Raw genomic sequence first — 23,283 nt, 5'->3', positions numbered from 1 at the left:
ATACAAGTGGCAAGGAAAGTATGAGGGACCCTGAAAACCGCCGTGCCAAGACATTGCGGAGACATTGCAGTGTCCGGTGGTGGGGAAGCTTCTGGCCCAGAAGGAGAATAGGGGGTTTGTACTGAGCATCTTTCTTCTCGCCTCAGGCTTAATGTTTCAGAATAATTCTGAGAAGATAGAAAAGGGGGAGTGTAAGGGTGCAGTTAAGCACCCTCTCTCCGTTCCATGTGGAAGTCATCAGTCAGCTCTTGCTAAAAGAAACCACTGGCAAAGGAGCAGAGCCTCCTCCGGTTGTTGAATCCAGGTGGTTGTCGTAACCGTGGTTGATTTTTGTTTTCAACCATAGCATCCTGCTTTCCATTCTGTGCCTGTTTCTGTGTAGGTAGCCTAGTGGGAGCTTCTTGCGGCTCCAGGCAACATGCTTGGTGCTGAGCTGACAAGGCTTATGTGGAGAAAGGGGTTTTAGGAACTGTTTCAGGCAGCATCTAAAGGATCCAGGGAAGATGCTCAAGTGAGAACATGTTTCATGCTTCTCTCATTTTACTAATAGATTACTTGATGCTTTTGATTGATTATTTTCCACATCCTGCACCTCCCTCTCCCCCTGCCCCACATACACACACACAAATACACGCACACGTGTTTTTAAACTATTTTGCAGTTTTTAATTTCATGATAGTTAAGTCCATAACATCTTTCTGGGAATTTTTATGAAGCAGCATCCTGATAGGAGATTCTGTATTCTTGCCCCCAAGGGTGCGCTCAATGATTAAGTATAAAATTTCATCAGGCACATGATGGAGCCACATTAAACTGCTGCTGCCCGCAGGCTATTCGACAGCTGTCTGCCTTGATGTGATATTTAAATCACTGTGAGGCATTAGAATAGGAATACCAATTTGCAACCAAAACATGACAAAACGTGAGAAACTTTGGACAAAAACAGCTCTAGACATCACTTTGAAGGGTTTTTGATGAGCAAATTGCAAATATCAGCACCTCCAAGCTTGAGATGTTAGAATTAAAAAATAGAATTAGAAAAGGAATATTCTCTCATGTATTCTCTCAAAACCAAGAAAGCAAAACTAGATTGAATTAAATTAAGAAACCCAAAACTAATGTTAAGTCCTAGCTTGCCTTGGATTTGAATTCCTGGGAGATTGTAGCATTGTCTGAGCGTATGGTCCCGATGGCTTTACATAGTACTTTACACATAGAAGATGCTCAGCCTATGTAGAATTGTTTTCCCTGGGTTTCAATGAAAAAAGACTTTATCACTGAAAGTAGCAATTGCCACCTCCCTGTTCCATCTGGTGTACTCGAGGCATGTCACTGCCAAAGACCATTAAAGTCATTTTTCATTTTTGTAGTGACAAACATAAATTTAAGGACATTTGTGAACTGTCAGCATCATTGTAAATCCCTGTGTCACCAGGCCCTCTCTGGTGGTCAGCACCAGCCTCGAGAACACGCACCCTGTGCAGTTTTGTAGAGCCTTACATTTGGCTTGATGGTCAGTCACCATCTTGGGATTATAAATAAATTTCTAATGAGAGTCACATGTTCTCATTTTGTACTGTCCCACAAGTTATGTAGCAGTCTGCTGGGTCCCAACATTGTCTTATAAAGAGAGTTTACTTCTCTTGAAATATTTAGTGTCATTTACTAATGTGGTGCTGGGAATCAAGCCCAGGGTCTCACACATGCTAGGCAAATGCACTACCAATGACCTACATCCTCAGCCCTAATGTCTTTTTAAAAGTACTAGTTTGTTATTAAAAAATATTTGTCGAGTCCATCTTCTCTTTCCTTCCCACCTGCCTTCCTGTTGCCCGTGGAAGCAGTACCACAGAGGCGCTGACGCGGCATTCCTGGCATCTGACACAGCGGACAGGTGCAGTCTGAGTGCAGAGATGGCAGCTGGAGGTCTTGGGAGATTGGTTACAGTGAGCAGATAAGTTACCTGATCTATCAGATCAGTACACACACTAAAGATAATGAGAGCCACCTTTCTCACTCTCTGAAGGGATTTCTGAGTATTAGAAGGCTGAAACGTCCCCTGAGGTGCTGTTTCAGCATTGGAATCATCAGTGTGATCCTGCAGTTTTTCAAATCTGCATGTAGTAGTTGTATACATATTTCTGAGTGTGCATATGACTATACCTACTTGGATACACAAACATAAATGTCTTAGTTTGTATACCGACAGAGTCTAGAGGCAGCGGCATGGCCCTGGCTCATTATAGGACCATCCCTTGGCTGTGTCACCTCATGGTGCAGACAGCAGTGACGGGAGTACGTGTGGGAGCATCTGGAACCAGGGGCTGATTTCAGTATCCCTCCTGGGAGAACTGCCAAGGGGCCCCATGAGAACTACAGCATCCCCCAGGGACCTAGCCTCCCGCTAGGCCCCACCTCTTAAAGGTTCTGCCACCTCCCAGTTCCACTCCCAGGGACCTAGCCTCCAGTCACAGTGAAACCCTGGGGCACCTTCAAGCCACACCCAAACCACAGCACCGAGAATTCCCTTATACTTTTCATGTTTATAGGATCTGTTAGTGATGCCCCTCCTGCATTTCTGATAATCATTTCTGCCACCTCTTTTTCCATCAGTTACTCTCGCTAAATGTTGATTTATTTGATTGATCTTTTCTAAAAACCAGCTTTTGGTAACTGTTCTTTTTCTCTATTGATTTTCTGTTGGAATTCCATTGATTTCTGCTCTAATTTTAGTTATTTCGGTTCCTCTGCTTACTTTGAATTTAATGTGCTCTTCTTTTATCTCATTGCCTAAGGTTGGAACTTAATTTTTTTTCTTCTTCTTTTCTAATATATGCATTTCAGTGCTTAAATTTTTTTCTCTAAACACTGCTTTTATTGCCCTTATTCTTTATTCCTTTTTTGACTTCCATTCTTTATCTGCCTTTTATGGTTTTAATTGATCTTTTAATGCAATTTTCTCCTCTTTATTAATGTATCAGTTGGACTTCATTTTTTACTTTAGTGGTTGCCTTAGAATGTGTCTTGCAGGGAAGATCAACTAACATCAAATTCCCTCAATTTTTTGTTTATCTTAGAAAGTCTTTTACCCTTTTGAAGGATGATGTCATGGACACAGGATTTAGGTTAATGGATTTTAAACATTTCACTCCACTGTATACTTGATTGCATGGTTTCTAAAGAGAAGATAGACGTGATTCTTAATCTTGTTCCTCGGTGGTGTCTTTCCCTCCGACTTCCTTCAGGACAGTTTCATCATCATTCATGTCTGTGGGTTCAAAGTGATGTGCCCACATGCAGGTTTGGGAGGATTTGTCCCGTTTGGTGTTCTCTGAGCTTCCTGGATCTGTGGTTTCATGTCTGATGTCAACTTGGAGAAATTCTTTTATTGCTTAAGTATCTCCCCCGTTCTTTTCCCTCTTCTCACAGTGCAGCTATTACACCTTTTGTAGTTGCCTCAGAGTCTTCAGATATTCTGTCTTTTTGTTTGTTTGTCTTATTTTTTGTTTTTCAGTTGTTTTCTCTGCCTTTTTAGTTTTTGAAGTTTCTGTTGATAAATTCTCAAGCTCCAAGATTTTTTTCCCTCAACTCTATCCACTACTAATAATTTCATCAAAAATATTCTTCTTTGTTATGGCGTTTTGGATCTCTCAACATTTGTTTTTGGTTCTTTATTTGGATTTCCATCTTTCCATTTACATTCCCCTGTTCTTAACATGCTGTCTTCGTATGCCTTCAAGAAAATATGTGTGTTAGATGGGCTTCTTTGAGGCATGAGCTGTGATGCTGAGGTCCTTGTTAATGAGTCGGCTCTATGCCAGATGGGTGCCTTATCAGAGGCACACGTAAAACAAGGGTAAGTCCTGGTCGGTTGAAGACAGTGTTGAGGGGCACACAGGAACCCAGCTCAGGAACTGTTCTCAGGAGCATTGTTTCAAGGTTGTCTGGGTCAGTGTTCGCAGCAGCTTTAACACCTGACTATCATGAACAGCAAGACACAAATGTGTTTGTCATGTAATAGGTCCTAGCGTTGCAGCCATTGATGTTATCAGACTGATTTCATACCACGATAATGAACATTTGAAAATTTACTTCAAGTTGCAAGTATGTTTCTTGTTTTGTATGTTCGTTTATATGATGTATAGTTCTATATTTTATATATTCATATGTTTGTGAATTATTTATAACTATTTCAGGGTAAAAAAGAACATGTAGCGGACTTTACTTTTTTACCTTGGGCATAGATAATATGAAACAGCAAAATATTTAAAGCAATATATATCTTTCTATCTGTGTACATACATATATATGTATTCCTTGCTAAGATAAACTGTACTTTTTACCTTAATAGCCTTCAGTTTCATCGGATTACTTTTTAATATATTTGATTTTAAGAAATTATAGTTCCTAAGATAGAAAATTATTTTACTAAAACCTGTATCTCAACCACATATACTGTGATATGTCACTGTCACTTTGAACCCCCAGTACATCTTTGTCTGTATCGTGTTTTATGAAAACTGCTGGTTCCGGAGTCTAATAAACTTACTGTGTATAGCTCTTTGTGCAAATTGATTGCCTTTTGAAACTTATAAGTAAGAAATATCATATTAGAATCAAGTGGATGAATTAGCTAATTGTATTTAACGTATGAAGAGACAAGTGAAAATAGAGAAAACTCAAGTTGATTCAAAAGCAATATGAGGAGAGAGAAGATAATTGGTATATTCTTTTGTCTTTCTTTTGATCAACCAAATATTAGACAAAACAAATTTGAGGTTTATCTTTGTCTAGGAAGCAGATATGCTAAGCATATTCTTCAGTTTTTTTGTTTTTGTTTTTTAAGCTTAGATACTGTATCTTTATATACTAATTTTTTTTTTCCTCTAGGACAGTGTTGGGGCTACTAAAATAGAACTCATAATTTCAGTTTTTGATTGACATCTCCTTTATGCCTGGCACTTTATACCAATGCTAGGAATTAAATTTTATCTCTTCTGATCTTTAGGCAGTCTGCTATTCTTCTAATGCAGTCACTTCTAATTTTCTATTTTTGTGAAATGAGGGGGAAAAATGTTCTTTGAGACCAGTTGTTAGCTAAACCAGACATTTGAGCTTCCTGGTTACTTATATTCATTTACTATGTGGGAATGTGTAGGCTATGAAGCAGGCCATTAATAGAAATTGTTGTTTCTCCTCATTAAACAAATCAAAAAAGTTTATTTTTTTAAATTTTTATTTCTTGTTTTATTTAATACAAGTCTCTCTTCAGCCAAAAATCTATACTGATGGTTATTGGGCATTTGGACATTGGTTTTGTACTTTGTAATATTATAATTTCTGTCAGATGTGTCTCACAGGAAAGCACGAAGTTGATGAAAACTGGTTTTTGGATGGAAAACTCAGGAACAGGGCAGCTCTGAACCTACTTTCTGATTTTGATATTTGATCTCTGTTTTCCTGTCTGCTTCATAGGTTTTTTTGCTTCTTTGTTTTTTCTCTTTTTTTTAATACCCCTACCTTACTACAATGGAAAATGATTTCTCTTTTGCTGCAGCTGAGGTTTTTCTCTTGCAGAGACATCCCGATGCCCTTGGTCAGCTCCGGAGTAGAGCATGGCAACCTGAGGGAGCTGGCATTTGCCAGAATGAAGGACCTTGGAATACAGGTGAGAGTGACATGGCTATCAGACCATCACCTTTGAGAAAAAAGGAACCTCACAGATATGCTCTGGGGCTGTTGCTCTTACAGGCTGCTCCTACCAGACGGGTTAGAAAGCCTGCATGCATCTGGGTAACCTGGGAGCCGAAATGCACAGTGGCAGAAGCGGCACTCTGTCCCTCATTCCCTCTGCCTTCCTCTATAGGCTTTTCGGTTGAATGGTGGTTTTTTTCTACCTACCCTGATTGCTAACTATGTGCTCAACAACTGCTTTCAAAAACTTTTTTCTTTTCAAATATTAGGTGTTCAGTTCTTAACCAGCAGGCTGTAGAATAAGATGATGTGGTTCCCCAAAATGAATTTGAAGAGACAAGGATAATGTACAAGAAATGAGTAACCAAACAATGCTGTGCTTCTCATAACCTGGCTCCTTCACTCCACCCCAAGTTTATTAAAGGCACTTATTATTTTACAAATATTTCCTAAGCATCTCCTCTGCTGGTCCTGGAAGAACAGAGGAATTTGTAACTTAATAGTCTCTCTCCTTATGGTTGATTCTTAAGTCATAGGAAGTTTCGAAAGTCAGTGCCCTAGACACTTAGAGCTGCTGCGGGTAGCAGACGGGAATGGGTCTACCAAGGCACTGGTGGTTGATTCTGTCAGTGGGTGGGCATGTAGTGCAAGCATCTGCTGACCTGGACCATGCATGCTTTGAGAAACGTTGCTCCAAGGATTTCCCATTGTGTACTTGCCTAAGACATTTCATATTTTCTCTCAAATTATCATGAAGAAAATTTTTCAGAAGATTGTTTGCCCCAAGAAAGTCTACAAACAACATTGGCTTATTCTACCAAAAAAAAAAAAAAAAAAAAAACTGAGTACAATTTTAAGTTCTAAACAAGATCATGTGCCTGCTCTGCTTTCCAGTTATCCTTGTTCTCCATCTCCTCTGGCCTCTAAGAAAACCACTGCTGAGGGAACTCAGGGCCCAGTGACTGACAATCTCCTTGTCCATTTTTCTTCCTTAACACTTCCCACCTCACTAGCCTGTGAAGTAGACTGAAGACTGGCATTCAATCAGAGTCAAAAGACTTCTAGTTCCCATAGGCAGCATCTTTTCCAGAAAGTAAGCACACACCATCTCTGTCTTTAAAAAAGCACGCAAGGAAGTAACAGCAGGCAAATTTTCAAGAGCATGTAACTGTAACAATCCACATGTAAGCCGTTGTACAGGACTACATATCGAGTAGATCAGTAATTACAGGGATTGATAACCCGTTTGCTGTGCAGTCTGCATCAACAGTGTTTTCTTGGGCTGCCTCCTGGCGCATGGAAGTAGCTTTTGTTTTTTGAAGAACTGAACATTGCTCTCTTATTTCTTCCTGGAATTTCACATACGTGTCACAGTCCCTCAGAAATATATTAATACAATAGGTTGTGTGACATAATCAAGTTTCCTAGAGTGATCTTCTCTTACTAGTGGAACGTGTTAGAACCCTGAAAATAATACTCTGGGAAAAATAGGAAATATAAGTGAGTGATGTAAGGATTTTGTAATTAGGAGTGTCAGGCTGCGTAGCATCCCACTTGTGAGGCAGGAGCGAGAGCAACATCACAGTACCTGGCTGTACAGACCAGGCATTGCACTAGCCTCATCTGCAGGCAGCATGTGCATGCTGGGCATCGTCAGAGAACCAGTTGTAATTGTAGTTCTGATTGTGCAGTCTGACTCTAGGCCCCTTCCTTCCTTGCTTGCTTTTCCTTTGTCTTCTCTCCCTGCCTCCTGCCTGCCATCCTTTCTTCTACACTGTCCTTCTCTGCAACAACAACAAAGCCATCTCTAACATGCTTCTTTCCAATAAGTCTGAAATGATACCATTGTGGTGATACCAGAAATGTTAACTGCTGTAAAATAGCAAAGATTTTTTTTTTTAATTTAGAAATTTGCTTTTTTACTCTTCTGTATACATAGTTTGGGATTTTTTTACTTTTCTATATATGTTGTTTGGTATTGTACTTTCAGATAGTTATATCCATTGGGCCAAAATTATGTCTAAATTTATTTTAAAACAGTACAGATGCACAAATTTTTCATTTTAGTTTCCCTCATTCTCAAATTTATTAAAACTGGGCCTTTTTAAATTCAGTTTTTTAATCTCAGTGTAAATTGTATCCAAACTTAATTTTGAGCCCAAGGTTTGGTTTAAATAAGAGAGGTTTAAACAAATAATGAATTAGTTACCAATTTAATTTTCCCTTCTCCCTCCACCATCTTTTTTTTTTTTTTTTTTTTTTTTTTTTTTTTGGCAGTGTCGAGATGTAAGAACCAGAGAGGTTGGAATCCAAGAAATTCATCACAAAGTACGGCCCTACCAGGTCAGTTTTTGTCTTTGCCAAGACTGGACCCTCACCTCTTACAGACAGTACCAAGTCCTGAAAGTCAATGAATAACTCAGAGCAGAGAATAACTGAAGATTAGATACAGATGTCAAGCCAGGAAAGCCAAATATGAGGGTAACTGAATTATAGAAGAGCTAGGTTAGGAAAAACAAGACTGCATCTTATTCTAGATCAGTAATGTCCATCAGAACTTTCTGCAGTATAGGGAATATTCTGTGGTCTGAGCTGTTCACTATGGCAGCCACTAGTCAAATGTGACTGTTGATCAGCTAGTATAAATGAGGAACTGACGATTTAGTTTTATTTAATGTAAAAAATAAAAATAAATGTAAACAGCCACACATATGTAGTGGCTACCTTCTGGTAGAGCTTTTCCACTTATCTTTGTAATTGTTCAACTCTTGCCCATTGCTGATAAGCAAATGAATAGATGCTGTACCTATATTCCAAACATGTAGTCTTCTGTGTATATTCATATATTACATATAGCTCATTTTTATGCAAAGTACCAGGGCCATTTATACAATGAGTTGAAGAGTCAAAGCTCATTGTAGATTTCCCCCACAACACTTCCCTTCAAAAGCTTCTGCCCATGGAACTGGGGTTGTAGCTTGCCTAGCATGTGTGAGGCACTAGGTTCGATTCTCAGCACCACATATAATGAATAAAATAAAGGTCTAGCAACATCTAAAAAAAATTTTTTAAAAAAAGCTTTTGCCCAGTGATTAAATTTTCTTTAATATAATTGAACCATAAGTAGGTATGATTTAAGAGCTCTGTGAGATGCAATACTTCTTAAATCCCATCACAGTACAAGGGACCCGTGTCAATATCGCCCCCTGCCCCAGTAGGTTCTAATGAAGGAAGTAAGGTCTAGAAAATTAAACCACCGCCAGGTGTGATGGTGCACACCTATAGTCCCGGCAGCTTAGAAGGCTGAAGCAAGAGGATTGTGAGTTCAAAGCCAACCTCAGCAACTTAGCAAGGCCCTAAGCAACTTAGTGAGACCCCGTCTCAAAATAAAAAGGACTGGGGAAGTCGCTCATTGGTTAAATCCCTGGTGCCAAAAAGAAAAGGAAACCTCTGAACATCCAACATTTGGGGACTAAATGGGTTGCTCCTGAGAGTTAACCTGTGACATAATCTGTAATTTTATCTTAAAGATTGTTCATGGGAGATCAAAGATTTAAATATATAGAAGCATTAACTGAGCTGGATATCTGGAAGAATCTCAGGTTAATTGAGTTCAAATATTTATTAAATTGTTTTCCATTTACAAGAGTTCATAATCAAGGCATGAACTCTTATTTATTGGGACTATTTGAAAGGATATCAGTAAAAAGAACATAATTAGTGATGATTCATTCTTTTTTCCTAACTGAATAATAGCCTAAATAAATGCGTATGATTATAAAAATGAACTTGGATTTTAATTTTGAAAAATATTTTTTGTGCACTCTCTGTTCAACAGGTTGAATTGGTAAGGAGAGATTATGTTGCAAATGGTGGCTGGGAAACATTCTTGTCATATGAAGATCCTGATCAAGACATTCTGATTGGCCTCCTGCGACTACGAAAGTGCTCAGAGGAAACTTTCCGTTTTGAGTTGGGTGGAGGTGTGTCCATAGTCCGGGAACTGCATGTATATGGAAGCGTAGTCCCTGTGAGCAGCCGGGATCCTACTAAATTTCAGCATCAGGTATCCTGTATTCTGTTTCTGTTTGGCTTATAATTAAGAAATTGCCCAAGGTAGAAAAAAAGAAAAGGAATGGGGGATGAGGGTGAATGGAGACAGAAGAGGGGAAAGGTAGAATTAGGAACAAAAGGATCAGCATTTCAGTTGTTCCACCATGTTTTCTCTCCACACTGCTCCCTTTGGGGAGTGAAGGGGCAGAAGGAAAGACAAACAGTTTCAGCCAAATTGAATATATCAGATTGAACCACGCAAAATTGCTTCTTTGGGAAGTCGGAAATCATAATACTGGCAGTTTTACCTGAGTCGTCTTGACTGTGCACTCAATGAGAATATGACATGAAAGTGCATAAGGAATAATGAAGCACTTTGTAAACTGCAAGCTATTGTTTATACAGAGGAACGCTGTTCTGACCCCAGACAACCTAAAATTAGTACTCACTTTTTAAAACCCAGAAAAATGTGTTAAAAAGTACCAGTGGTGAATTTAGGGTAAGCCCCACAATTGGTGATGTAAAGGACCTTGCCTGATTTCTAAGCTATTTTCAAAAGTAGAGGGATGTCAAATAAAAAATTTATTGCCCCAGACTTCTGTCCTCTGGAGACTGCCTAGAACTTACCTAAAAAGAGGTGACTGTTGTGGGGTATTGTCCCCTTGCTATGACTAGGTTACGTCCTGCACAGAATACCATTTGGTAGGTCTGGTTGGAAAGTTAAACCTTTTTCACTGGTTGGCTGCCAAGCACTTTTGGTATAATTAAATGGTTTCTTTTTCTTTACTCACATAAGTAGATTTTTGTCATTCTTTTTAATAGATTTTAGCAACTGCAAAATTATAACCTTTTTTTATGGACTTCTTTTGATGGACTTCCTCCCTTCTTAATCCCCCAAACCCTTTATTGCTCCTTCCAGGGATTTGGCATGCTGCTGATGGAGGAGGCAGAAAGAATAGCTCGAGAAGAACACGGATCTGGGAAAATAGCTGTTATTTCAGGTAACTTGGGGAGGGAGAAATTCATGATTCATCCACATTTTGAATTTGGTAGCACTATGAAGTCTACCTCAATATTCTCTTGCCCCTATTTATGATTACTATGTTCAAAATGAGACCTGACTGAAGGACTTGTGCCCAAACACTCAGGAAAATCATGGAAGCAGTTTGGTGGAGTAGAACTTTCAGAAACGCTCCAACTCTGAGAGTGCAGGGCGAGTTACCCAGATCTTATCTTCTTCGCCGTCTGTCACACTGGTGGCTGTGGTCAGCATCTCTCTTGTGCTTTGTGCCCAGTTAGTTTGTCTGGGGAAGTGGAATTTGATTATAAGGATCCAATAAAATTATAAACCAGTGTGGAGATTATCACCATTGTTCAGAAAATTAAAGTGGAACCTTGGTTGGCAGTATAAGGTGTGTAAAAGCAGTGTTCTTGCTCCTTCAGTACTGTTTTCAGCAAGTCATTCCTGGGCAAGTGGGGGCAGGGGAGGAAAAAAAATTTCTTCAACTGCGTTAGGTTCCCTGGCTGGATCTAAAATGCAAACAGCAAAGACAAATTAATAGGGGAAGAACATTCAGGCTTATGTGGTGTAAATTTCATAGAACATAGGTGCCCTCATAAGAAAATGAAGATCCAAAGAAATGGTTAAGCGTGCATTTTTTATACTAGCTACTTGATATAGTGTTTTGATACTAGATACTTGATGTAGATTGGAAAGTCATAAGGAAATATGATTGGGCGCGGGAGAATGAGCGAAAGGTAATAAACTAGGGGCACTTAGCAAGCCTCGTTCATTCAGAGGTCGGGATGCTCCTGTTCCCCTGTGCGGGGAGGGCACCTCTGATCTGAGGGCCTTACCCTGCTTCAGGAGAGGAGGGCAGGGGAAGGTCAGAGAGGGCTTCATGCACCTGCTATTTTCTTAGATTCCTTCAGCTTAAAATTTTCAGTGTGTCAAATCACCTGTTTGGGGGTAGTATGTTCTGAACCCCATAGGGAGCTTCCCCATTCCTTACCCAGGGCATCAGGTAACGGGGAAGGGGACATGAAAAGGAGATCTGATGTGAGTGCACACCCTTTCATTTCACTCTTCAGTGTTGTGTCCCTACAAAAAATGGCTGATTTGAGGTAGGAGCTAAAATGGTGAGAGCCAGGATCAAAATATAGGTTGGTTTTTTCCTCAGCGGCTTTTTGTTTTCCCACCAGACTAACACATTCCAAAAGCTACACCACACCTTTGGAGAAAATAGTCTTTTCTGAAAATGAAAGTTGAAATGAGGTTTTAAAAAAATCAATGTTGTTGCCAATCATTAAATCAATACCCTTGCCCAGATTTTAATCATTATAATTATGAAAATGTAATCACACAGGTTCACTTAGTCATTTAGTCTGGCTGTGACTTTTGATATTACCCAGGTTAATAGAGTATTTCTAGCTTTATATATGTTTCTCTATCACCTAAATTCCACAAAGAAGAGGTCTAATTGAGGCTCACCTGTAGTAAAAAGTGTTTACCTCTCAGCCATTTTACCTGTGGTTGACCAGAAGTACCAGGATAGGCCAGACTGACTGAACCACTCTGCATGTGCATCTCTAGGGTTGATAATGCTGAAAGTGCTTTTGCTGGAGTTCCATCAGTGTTTTCACTTCTGGGACTTGACTGCCTGGGAGTCACCTGGAAGCTTGTTGAAGTGCAGATTCTGATTCTCTAGGTCTGGTGGAAACCTACATTTCTAAGCGCTCCTGAGTGATACCTCTGTTCCTTGTCTTCAGAGTACGTTTGGGAAGCAGGATTTTAGTGTTCTCTTCCAAATGTCCTTCCCCAGTCATCAAGGTAGTGATAACTCTGAGACCCTGGCAGCACTGCACTCCTAATATGCGGCAACTGATGTGCAGTCACGTGGTTTTCTGGTGTCTGTGGAACCTAATCCATTTTGAAGCTGAAGGTTATCCATATCCCATCACTGTTCAGGCCCCTGACTTGCCTGAGGTCACATCCAGTGGTTCATAAGAGCCTCCGTTTCTGCTTTTCTGAGCAGGGTCTTTCCTGGTGGAAATCAGCATGTCATCTTTCCAGCTTTTTGTCCAAATCTAAATGATAACTGTTGCAGATCCACCTGCGTGGAGACTGTAAAATACCTAGAGACTTCGCATCCCAGGGGAGAGCCTGCCCTCAGCTGGCACAGTAGCTCCGCCACATGCCGCAAAGGGGGTTTCTTCTGGCCGGCGGGGTTCTAGGGGAAGAGCCCTGGAATGCCTTTCTAGGAACTCTAGTTCTTCCTGGGAAAGGACAAAGTGAGTGTTGCTCTGGCCTGGGTGCCCCACCATTGATCTCTGCAGAGGACCACATAGGCCTTGGCTCTTCCGTTTGACTCAAGCTCTGGTCACCCTTCCAGTGAAAACACCAAGAACTTCTGCCTTGAGGATGTTGGGTTTAATTTCTCCAACTTAGCAATGTGTTACTGTTCTTTTCAAGTTTCTCCTCAGACACCTGAGGTGTCTATTCAGTACTTGAAGGAGCGTAGATATAAATTGTTTATTATGTACAGTGTCCTTTTTCCCTCCATGTTTCTTTAATTTGGTTTTTCTGATTTAAGAATAATTATGAGAAAGTGTGTGTGTGTGTGTGTGTGTGTATTTGTTTTTGTAAAAAGTCAAGCAATTAGTCTGTGTGTTGATCCTTAGAATGAAAACCTCTTTATGGTAGTACTGGTATTTACAGGCTACATTTCATTAACAGTGCTTCATTAGATATCACTAGCATATAAAAAGAGACAGTGATGGGGGTTGGGAGGAGCAGGGGGCCAGGATTCCATGCCTGCTTTACCAGCGGCCCTTCTTGTGACCCTAGATTTATTTTACTTGATCTCTATGGGCCTTTATTTTCTTATTAAAAGAAATGAATTAGGTTATCTTATACATTTCTAATCATCTAGAATTCTATCCTTTAGAATCTTCACTTTGTTACCTGTCAACATGACCACTTAGGTTTTACTGATTACAGTTTAAGTAGATTATTTTTCTGATAGCATGTTAAAAATACTCTTCAATTTCGTCAGTAATGAATCCCAGTCTCATTGTAGGTTGGGTGTTTGATGATGACAATGATGATGATAACGTCTCCCATGGGTAGTTAATCCTGTCCATGATTCGTGGACACATATTAATGTTGGTCACAGCTGGTGACACTTTGTGACCTAATTGGCCTACGTTTTTCTCAGACCTTGGCCTTAATTTATAAATCCATCCTTGCTCTGGGTCTGCTGGCTTTCCTGTAAATCATACACAGTGTTGACCTAGATGTTCTGTCTTGCCGTAACTGGTAGCTTCAGTAAGGGAGAGACAGAATCATTTATCATTTTGGTTACCCTGTCTGTAAAAGTAATGCACTATGTACAGTTTTTTAAAAATTGTGTTCAGATTCATTATGATTTCCCTTCATCTCGCCAGCACATTTTCTTAGTTACTATAGATTTAGGACCTTTGATTCTACCTCTAAATAATATTAACTGCACAGATCTCATTTGAATATCAAGTCAGAAAGACTGTGTATTCTTGATTTCCCTGTTAGTAAACAAAATTGCTTTTTATCTGTATTACCTCAGTATATTTTATTTATAGCTATATACTGTAGGTTTTATAACTGATGACCTTTTTTTTTTAAACTAGTGCTACCTTTACAGTACAGTGTGAGAAAATTGAAAACTTCCTCATTTATCAAAGTCAAATGAAGTACTTCCTTAGAGGAATTTTTAGTTTTATTCATCTGTGTTTTTCAAAGTACATATAATTGTCTTAATAAACTGTGTTTTAAAGTTAGCCATAATTTTTAAATGTGAATATTATTAAATAAAGCAAAACGACATCAACAACACTGCAGGTATCAAGGGTCTAGCAGAGGCACATCGAGGTATGAAGTGCCTTGTTCCTCTCAGGCATGCCCGGGCTCAAAGCTGGCTGGGTCATGACCTTCAGAGGAAGGCCCATTTCTCCCTACTTAGATTCCAGATTAATTTTCTTCAAAGTAAGAAAATAATCTTTTCCCATGTATAAAAATAGGTAAATCAATGTCATAAGAACTACTAGTTTGTAAAATAGTGTCTAAGCAGGAAATGACCATAAATTGTTGCTGAGTGTCTGAGCAATTAATTCTTCCCAGTTAGGTCCAAGTGCTTTAATATCTCTTGCCCATTTACCCACGTGTCTTCTATCAACACACATCTGCTTAAGATTAACAAATCATAATTACTTAAAAACCATGTTGTTTATCTGCTTGGGTGATCACATTGTTTCCTTCTGACCTGTCAAGATGCGGCAGTTTTTCTCTTCTTTCATGTATGGTGTGATGTGCAAGGAATTATACTGTAGAAGCTAGCCACAACTTTTAAAATGCCATCACTAATGATCACCATGGAAACGGGAGGTCTCTGATGTCATATTCCCCGTACCATTTCCAAAAGAGCAAATATAACTGTCAGTAGCCACTATTCAAAAAGCCATTTAACGCCCCCCACAGAATGAGTTTTTTGTTCTGGCAATTTTGGCTAGGTATCAGAGTCAGTCATGTCACTGTTTCAATTTGCCAAGCTAATTGCTATGCAGCAAGACGAACAGCTATTCCCCAAGCTCCCCGTACCTTCGTCATAAGCAGGATTCTATTTGTGTTCTTTCAAGTAGAAAATTAATATGGCCATTGGCCAAGAATTGTTCAAGGCTGATAGATTACACGGTGATGGTGAGAAACGAGGGAAACGTCTGAATGGTTGGTGACAGAAATCACTGAAGTCAGAGGCTGATGGCATTTTGTTTAAATCTGTTAAAAAGCCCAAAAACAAGGGAGGGGAGAAGAATTTAAATATAGGGTAATTAAACAAGTCACTATAGAGATGAGATCATTCTTTAATCATGATACGCAGTCATATGACCCTAAAGCTGGGACTATAATTCCCAATAGTCAAAAAATCAATGCACGTATGCTTTATATAATCCAGTATGGTTTCCTAGGACTGAAATTAATGGTCTTGTACCCTAGAGCCACTGATTAATACAATCATTGTAGGCAGAAAATAGCAGTTGTTTTGTTGCCTTTCACTATAAATGACTGAGACTTATACTTCTTGGACCCCAGAAACTTCTCCTGTATTCCAGGCTACTACACATCTCCCTCAGTTTCAGGTGAAGGTTGTTTTATTCTTTGCATTATAATCTAGTTGAAAAGAAGGGTACATTTGTAGCTAGGTCTGTCTGATAATGGACTCATAATCCTTACCAAAGTGCCTAGAAAAGCTTTTCTTCATTATGGCGTAGCTCTTTGCTAATGGACGCAGGAAGCCTGCCAAATGCAAACCAGTGTATGCCACAGGCGTGTGTGTCAATGTGGGACTTATCAGAAAGGACAGGGAAGATTGTTTCCTCTTTCATTCTCTCTCCTCAGCCCTTTACATACTTTGTCTTTTTATAAATTATCTTCTAAATGGCCCCTAATTAAATGTACATTTTCTGGATTCTGTTCATTCCTTTCTTTGATTTTGGTATGCTAACAATGATCATACATGTTTCTTTCTCGATGCACGTTCCAGTCAGACTTTGAAAAATCATTATTAGTATCTTTCTTTTTAAAGACAATAGATAAAACATAGAGTATTGCTTTACTACAAAATCTCTATTAATTTCAGCATCATTATTAATCAGACTAACATTGATAGTAGAGAATGCTACTTTGCTAGATAACAAATTAGCTTGGTATTAGCTAATTGGTGTCTATGTTTTGGCTCCACATGGAGGCATTGTTGCATGGCTGCTCTCAGGAATCATTATTCCCTGGCTTGACACTTGTTCATTTTAGGTGAATCAGGTACCAGTTTGTAGTACTTTGCATGTCAAGTGCATTAAAGCATTCCTCACTTGGCATCACGTGATGCTGTTCATTAGTGCACGTTTAGAATATTCCTGAATAGGCCACCAGTGAGTTTCTGCTGTTTTGTTGATCTTGTAGGCAACTGAACTTTTTGTGATATTTCCTTGGCAGAAGCTAGTGATACCAATTCGTAGTGGCCCATCAGCACCTGAAAAACAGCATTTGGCAAGTGCTGTTGCTGATTCCTGATCCATGCAGTCTAGCCTTCTTATGTTTCAGAAATGTGTACCTTAAGTCTCAAAGGCTAGCCTGCTCTCGTAAACCCTTTCTCCCCTATTTTTGTTCCTCTTGGCTTACAAATATTGGAATGATGGTTGTATGCTTTAGCCTAGGAGAAACAGGGTTATATCATGTGGTCTCTGGTAACATTCCTGAAAAGTCTGGGAGCTTTGAGATGAATGACTGCCTCTTTTATAAAGTTGGACACTTCACAGAGAAAGGAAGCCCTCCCAAAGGCAGCCTTGCCTTCAGTCCTCACTACCACCTGTCCATCACGAAGTTTGTTTTAATGACTTGCTGTCTTGCTCCTTACTGTTGCATAACTCTCCTAGCAATAATTCTGTCCTATTCTCTAAATATTTGACATTGTCTTCACCCATTCAGTTTCATAAAGGCATTTATATTAGATCCTTTAGAGGTGGGGATTTCACAGATTCTTCCCCTTTAGGTGAGCAGATAATAACTAAATCATGCTGAAAATATTGGTGCTGTTGCCATAGCAGCCTCCAAGATGGTGGCTTTATAGAGCCTTTGAGATTAGGGATTCCTGATATCAGTAGGACATGTAAGGGAATTTTTAACTTAGGCATTCTGGCTTAAACTGTTGGATTTGGGATTTTAGATTGTGGCCATTGGATAATTTCCTTACACAACCCACCTGAACCTCCCTGATCAGCTGGTTATCTAGATTGTCTGTCCCTTTATGTTCAGTATACCAGTCCAAGAAGCCCCACATCTGTACCCTGTGTAGTCTATTCCTTTTTTTACTGCATATCATACCAATTACTGGTTGTTTTGGTTATGTATTATTGTATAATGCACCACCCCAAATTTTAGAGGCTTCAGATAGCATCCTGTTTGTGTGTGTGCACACGCATGCAAACTTAGTAACTCTTGTTGAGAAATTGAGAAATTGAGCAGGGCATGAAAGAGATGGTTCTTCTGAGTCCCATGATGTTGAGGACCTCAGCGGAAATGACTTAGGAAAAGCACCTCGTTTCTTTTCCACTTGTCTTATCCACCCTAATACCAAAGAAAAAGTATGCTTCCTCTTTGGAAAAATTGATATTAATTCTTTTTTTAGTTGTTTGATGGAATTTACTGGTAAAGCCATTTTATCATGGCCCCTTTTTGATCACTGATTTAGTCTCTACTTGGTCTGTTTAGACTTTGTTTCTTCTGGAATCAGTTTTTATAGTGAGTTTCTGTTTAGACTTTGTTTCTTCTGGAGTCAGTTTTTATAGTTGGTTTCTAGGAATTTGTCCATAACACTAGGTTATCCAATATGTTGGTTTACAGTTCTTCATAGTAGTCTCTTATGTTTCTTTTTATTTCTGTAAAGTCAATAGTAATGTCCTCCCTTTTATTTCTGTTTTAGCAGCAAGTTTCCTTTTTGGTTTCGGGAGAGCCAACTTAAAATAAAGGTTTGCCAGTTTCATTAAAAATGGACCTTCAGCCTGGGGTTGTGGCTCAGTGGTAGAGCGCTTACCTCGTACTACATATTCTATATTTATAATAATATATTCTGTATTTATAATAATCTCTATTATTGACCTCCTCTTGCTAGCTTTGGGTTTAATTTATTATTTTTCTAATTCCTGAAGGTATAGGGTAGGTTATTGATTTGAGACCTTTCTTCTTTTGACATAAGCATTTACATCTATAAATTTCTCTCCAATCACTGCTTTTGCTTCAAGCCTTAAGTTTTGGAATGTTGTGTTTTTGTCTTCATTTGTACAAAATATTTTCCTGTTTCCCTCATGATTTCTTCTCTGGCTATTAAGAGTATATTTAATTTTCACATACTTATGAATTTTTCACTTTTCCATCTATTGATTTCTAGTTTCATTCCACTGTGATTGTCTGATTTCAGTCTTTTTTTAAATTTATTGAAACTTTTTATGGCCAGACATACGTATGATCTGTCCTGGAGAGCGGCTTATGTGCACTTGTGAAAGATGTGTGTTCTGATGTTGGTGATGACATGTTCTACAGAGTAGGCAAGCTCTGTGCTCCAGTACATCCCTGTCCCTCTCCATTTATGTTGTTATTGTCACAGATTATATATACCTGTGTCCACTAACATAGATTTATAATCCCTTTGCATTTATCTTGCTAGGGATTTGCTGAGCTTCTTGAACGTATAGATTCATGTCTTTCATCGTGTTTTCAACCATTTATTTGTTTTTTTTCCCTGCATCTTACATCTCTCATCTTCCCGGAGACTCCAGTGGTGCATATGTTGGTATTCTTGATGGTGACCCCCGTGGCCTCTGAGGTGCTGCTCACATTTTTCTAAACTCTTTTTTGTTCTGCTCCTCTGAGTAGATCAGTTCAATTCTGCCTGCTCATAACTGCCATCAAAGCCCTCTAGTGAATTTTTTCTTTTAGCTATTTTAATTCTCTGCTCCAGAATTTCTGTTTGGTTCCCTTTTATAATCTCTTTATTGATATTTCCTCTTTCTTCATTCAGTGTCCCCTTGTTACCCTTTAGTTCTTTGTCCATGGTTTCCTTTAGCTCCTGGAGCATATTTAATGTAGTTGATTTGATATCTTTGGTGATTTTAAAGTCTGAGGAATAGTTTTTGTCAAATCCTTTTCTCCTTCAAATGAGTCAGTTTCTTTGTATGCTTTGTAATTTATTGTTGAGAGCTGGACATTTGAGCATATAATGTGCTAATTTTGGAAATCAGAATTTTGTGCATTGATCCATTTGTCTAGTGACTTTTCCAAGCTATTTTTGCAATCTCCATATTCTTTATATGTGTGGTCACCGATATGTCTGTTCTTACCTCTGTGATCAGCCTGTAACCTAAGAGGGATTTCCTTAAATATCTGGATCCAACAAAAGGAGTATATGTCTATTTAAATCTTTCAGTAGACCTTACCAAGGAAGCCAGTGCAGCCAGAGGGGTCCAAACAAAAACCTCTGCACTGGTTCCTTCAAACCAGACCGAATGCACAGCCTGGGGGATGACTGCCAGCTGCCGAAGGAGCACAGGCTGCCGTCCGTGCAGCTGTGATGGGCTGAGGAATGGGGAAAGAAGGTGGTTTGAGCACTCTGCTCTCTGACCAAAGCTCAGCAGCCTCAGCCTTCCTCAAGCACTTCTCTAGTGGCCGCTCTGTCTGAGCAGGTTCCCACATTGCAAAGTAGTTGTTTCTCTACTGAGTGGTTGTTTCAGTGGAGGAACTGACCTTGGGAACCTCTTACTTTGCCATTTTTCCTCTTCATGGGGAGGGTTTGGGGGTACTGGGGATTGAACCCAGGGCCCTTTGCCACTGAGCTACTTCCCCGGCCCTTTTTATTTTTTATTTTGATACAAGATCTCATTCAATCACCAGACTGGTCTCAAACTTGTGACCCTCCTACCTCAGCCTCCCAAGTCACTGGGATTACAGCACTGCTGTGTGCCACTGCTGCCTGCACTATTTCCTCTTAAAGTCTGTATTTAAAGGGACTATCAATAGAAAGGATCTCTCCTCCTGCAGGTTGTAAGGAAGCGTAGAGCTCAGACCTCCACTTCTCAGAGACAACTCGTGATCTGAGCCATGAGCACAGTAGTGGGATGATCCGTGCCACAGTACACACTGCACTGTTTGAACAGGCCACTCTCCTTTGAGTCAGATGATTGTGGGCCTCCGTGTAAGACTCCCTGGTAACAGAAAACTAAGAGGTAGCAGATGATCCATCATCACCCATCTGCAAGTTACTGTGGTAGCTACTATTTAGATTCTCTATACCTACTTTATAAGTTATCTGCCTTTCTTCTTTGTTCATTTTACTTTGTTATTATCTTGATATAGCCCTTTAAAAATGTGTGGAGGAATCTTTAGGCTGCTGGGTAGCAAACTTCTCTGAGATATGCTATATATACTTAAGGTGATAGAGAAGAATATATTAATGACTTACAATAACCAACTGCTTTGAAGAGCTAAGATTGTATGTGGGTAACCTTTATCATCTTTGTAAGATTTTTTTTTTAACAGAACAGGAGAAAAGTTCAAAGATTTAGGGTCATTGAGTTAATTGGTCCATTTTCAAACATTCAGAATAAAAACCTTTCCCCAACTTCCATATCAGTGTGCGTTGTTGAAAAGTGAAATATTGCCGTCCTTCTAGGAGATCAATGAGATGTAATAAACTCTCATTTCAACAGCAAATAATGAAACTAATGAATATATTTCCTTGTATTAATGCTGCTAGGCGTATATCAGTCAATAAATAGTTGATTAATTGAACCAAAAATAATTTAAGCAGTTTCTTTAATTTGTTTTTATTTCACTGATTTTTTTTTTTTTATTAAAGAATCATGAATCATTGTTTCAGTCTTTTGCATCTAATAAAAAAATCAGATTTACATTGCAAAGGATAGATTTACCACATTTTTCTTTCTTTTCAAGGTTGGCTGTGGGAGTATGAGATGAGGTGGGCTGAATTTTAATTCAGACCACTAACACGTGACTAGCCATAAGGGCAGTCTGGTGTCCTAGCAGAGGAAGTGTCAAAGAACAGGAGCACACCTCCAGATACCTAATTCCTTTCCTGTGTCAGCACAAAAATATCTGAATTGTGAGGCCAAAGTTTTGCTTTTCTTGAGAAATTCTAGGAGGTAAAATTTCTGTTTCCAGTAAATACTTGATCAAACTTCCTTTATTATTTCTTCCTCTGTTAAGTCACATTTACAATTCCATGTTCCTTCTTTGTCCATTTGGAATTATAGCCCACATCTTGTTTGTTTTTCTGTAGGTATGAAAAATTGATTTATTTTCCCATTTAAACAAGTACTCACACATACCTGATATTACTTAATCTTGCCCTGTTTTTTAATTTTTAATTTTTTTCCTATACACTACTAAGACAGGAAAGTCTATAAACATTAAACAATGAATTGTTTAACCGTGCCTGTGCTCAGGCCATATAGGCCACTATAAGACCTCACACCAAGTAATTTATAAGCAATAGATATTTACTTCTTACAGTGCTGGAAGCTGGGAAGACCAAGATCAAGGCACCAGCAGGCTTGGCATTTGGTGAGAGCCATTCCTCAGGAATGGCTCCTTCTGAGTCCTCACATGGCAGAAGGACATAAAGGGCAAACGGGCTTCCTCAGACCCTTTTATAAGGATGCTAATCCCTTATAGGGATTAGTCATAGGACTGCACACTGGACCAGCCACTTCCTGAAGGCCCCACCTCTCAGTACTGTGCTAATGGAGGTTGAGTTTCAGCTGTGAGCTCTGGACGGGCACTTTCAGACTGCCGCTCCGTAACGTTACCACACAGATCATCTTGCATCCCAAAAGTGCCCTGTGGCCCTTCCAGTCTGATTCCTTCTCCCTGTTGCCTGCCTTGCCTTTCCTCCAGTCTCCTAACTTGTTTAGTATTTTCTTTCTTTATTTTCACTACCTAATCCTGTATCCCTTAGATATATAGTTAAACTTTTTTGATTTTAGATAAGTAGAATCATTGTAGTGTAGTTTTTATTTCAGCTACTTTTTCTCAACCAGATTGAGTCTCTCTGTGCGTGGCTATAGTTCATTCATTTTCACTGATGTGTAAGATCCCATTATGTAAAATATCCCATATACATTTTTGTGGAATATATGTCTGGAAATAGGAATGCTGGGCTTTGGGGAGCTAGAAGGTTCTGCCTAGTGGTTTTCTTAAGTGTTTCTAAAGTCCACAAGTACTAATTCAGTAATAATCTGCTGGTAGCAAATTATTCCAGTTTTGAATAAAATGTCATTATTTTGCTTCATTCTTAAAGTTTTCTGAGTACGGAATTGTGGGATTATAGTTGTTTTCTTTTCACATCTTGAATCTGTATCTTATTTTCTGGCTTTTAATAATGCAGGTCACATTAAGAAGCCCCTGTCTTTGAGGATACTCCCCAAGACGTTTTGATGATTCTGTGTCTTCAGACTCTTTGTTTCACTCTAGTTGAGTCGCCCTGTGTCCTAGGTATGGATCTCTCTTGCACTATTGGGCTTCTTTAATCAGAGGGCTGATTCTTTTTGATCAGGTCTGAGTCGTGTCCAGCCTCTGATTGGTAACACACCGGCTTCTCTCCCGCCTACTCCTGCGGGGCTCCTGGGTGTGCCGTCCTGTGTCCGCCCCCTTCCCTCCGTGCTGTTCTCTGCTACGCTGCCACTGTTCAGACTCAGCTTCAGAGTGCTGATTCCGCCATGTCTACTCCGCTAATGGCTTTGTCCTACTCATCTTTTAACTCCCTGGTTTGGGGTATCTTTCTCAATTCTATAATATTCGTTTGATGGTTTTGTTATTTTTAACATACTCAATTCAGCTTCTGTCTCCATGAATGTAGCACAGCCCTTTTGCAGTCTGTGGCAAATGGTTGACATCTGTAATCTGCACTCTGTTGTTTCTTGTCAGGTCTTATCTCA

General features: G+C 39.4%; 1 protein-coding gene across 2 annotated transcripts in view; it reads left to right on the top strand.

Moving 5' to 3' along the window:
- Positions 1 to 23,283, top strand: part of Elp3 (elongator acetyltransferase complex subunit 3) — a 79,456-nt gene that overhangs the window by 44,565 nt on the left and 11,608 nt on the right. For both annotated transcript variants that reach the window (XM_047551652.1, XM_047551651.1), the window contains exons 11-14: positions 5,578 to 5,668; positions 7,972 to 8,037; positions 9,533 to 9,760; positions 10,667 to 10,748. In XM_047551652.1, the coding sequence (XP_047407608.1) occupies positions 5,578 to 5,668; positions 7,972 to 8,037; positions 9,533 to 9,760; positions 10,667 to 10,748 (467 nt within the window). The remainder of the gene's footprint in view (positions 1 to 5,577; positions 5,669 to 7,971; positions 8,038 to 9,532; positions 9,761 to 10,666; positions 10,749 to 23,283) is intronic.

Source organism: Sciurus carolinensis, chromosome 4, assembly GCF_902686445.1.
Source record: "Sciurus carolinensis chromosome 4, mSciCar1.2, whole genome shotgun sequence".
In the NCBI taxonomy this organism is placed as follows: domain Eukaryota; kingdom Metazoa; phylum Chordata; class Mammalia; order Rodentia; family Sciuridae; genus Sciurus; species Sciurus carolinensis.
This window is presented reverse-complemented; position numbering and strand designations above follow the sequence as displayed.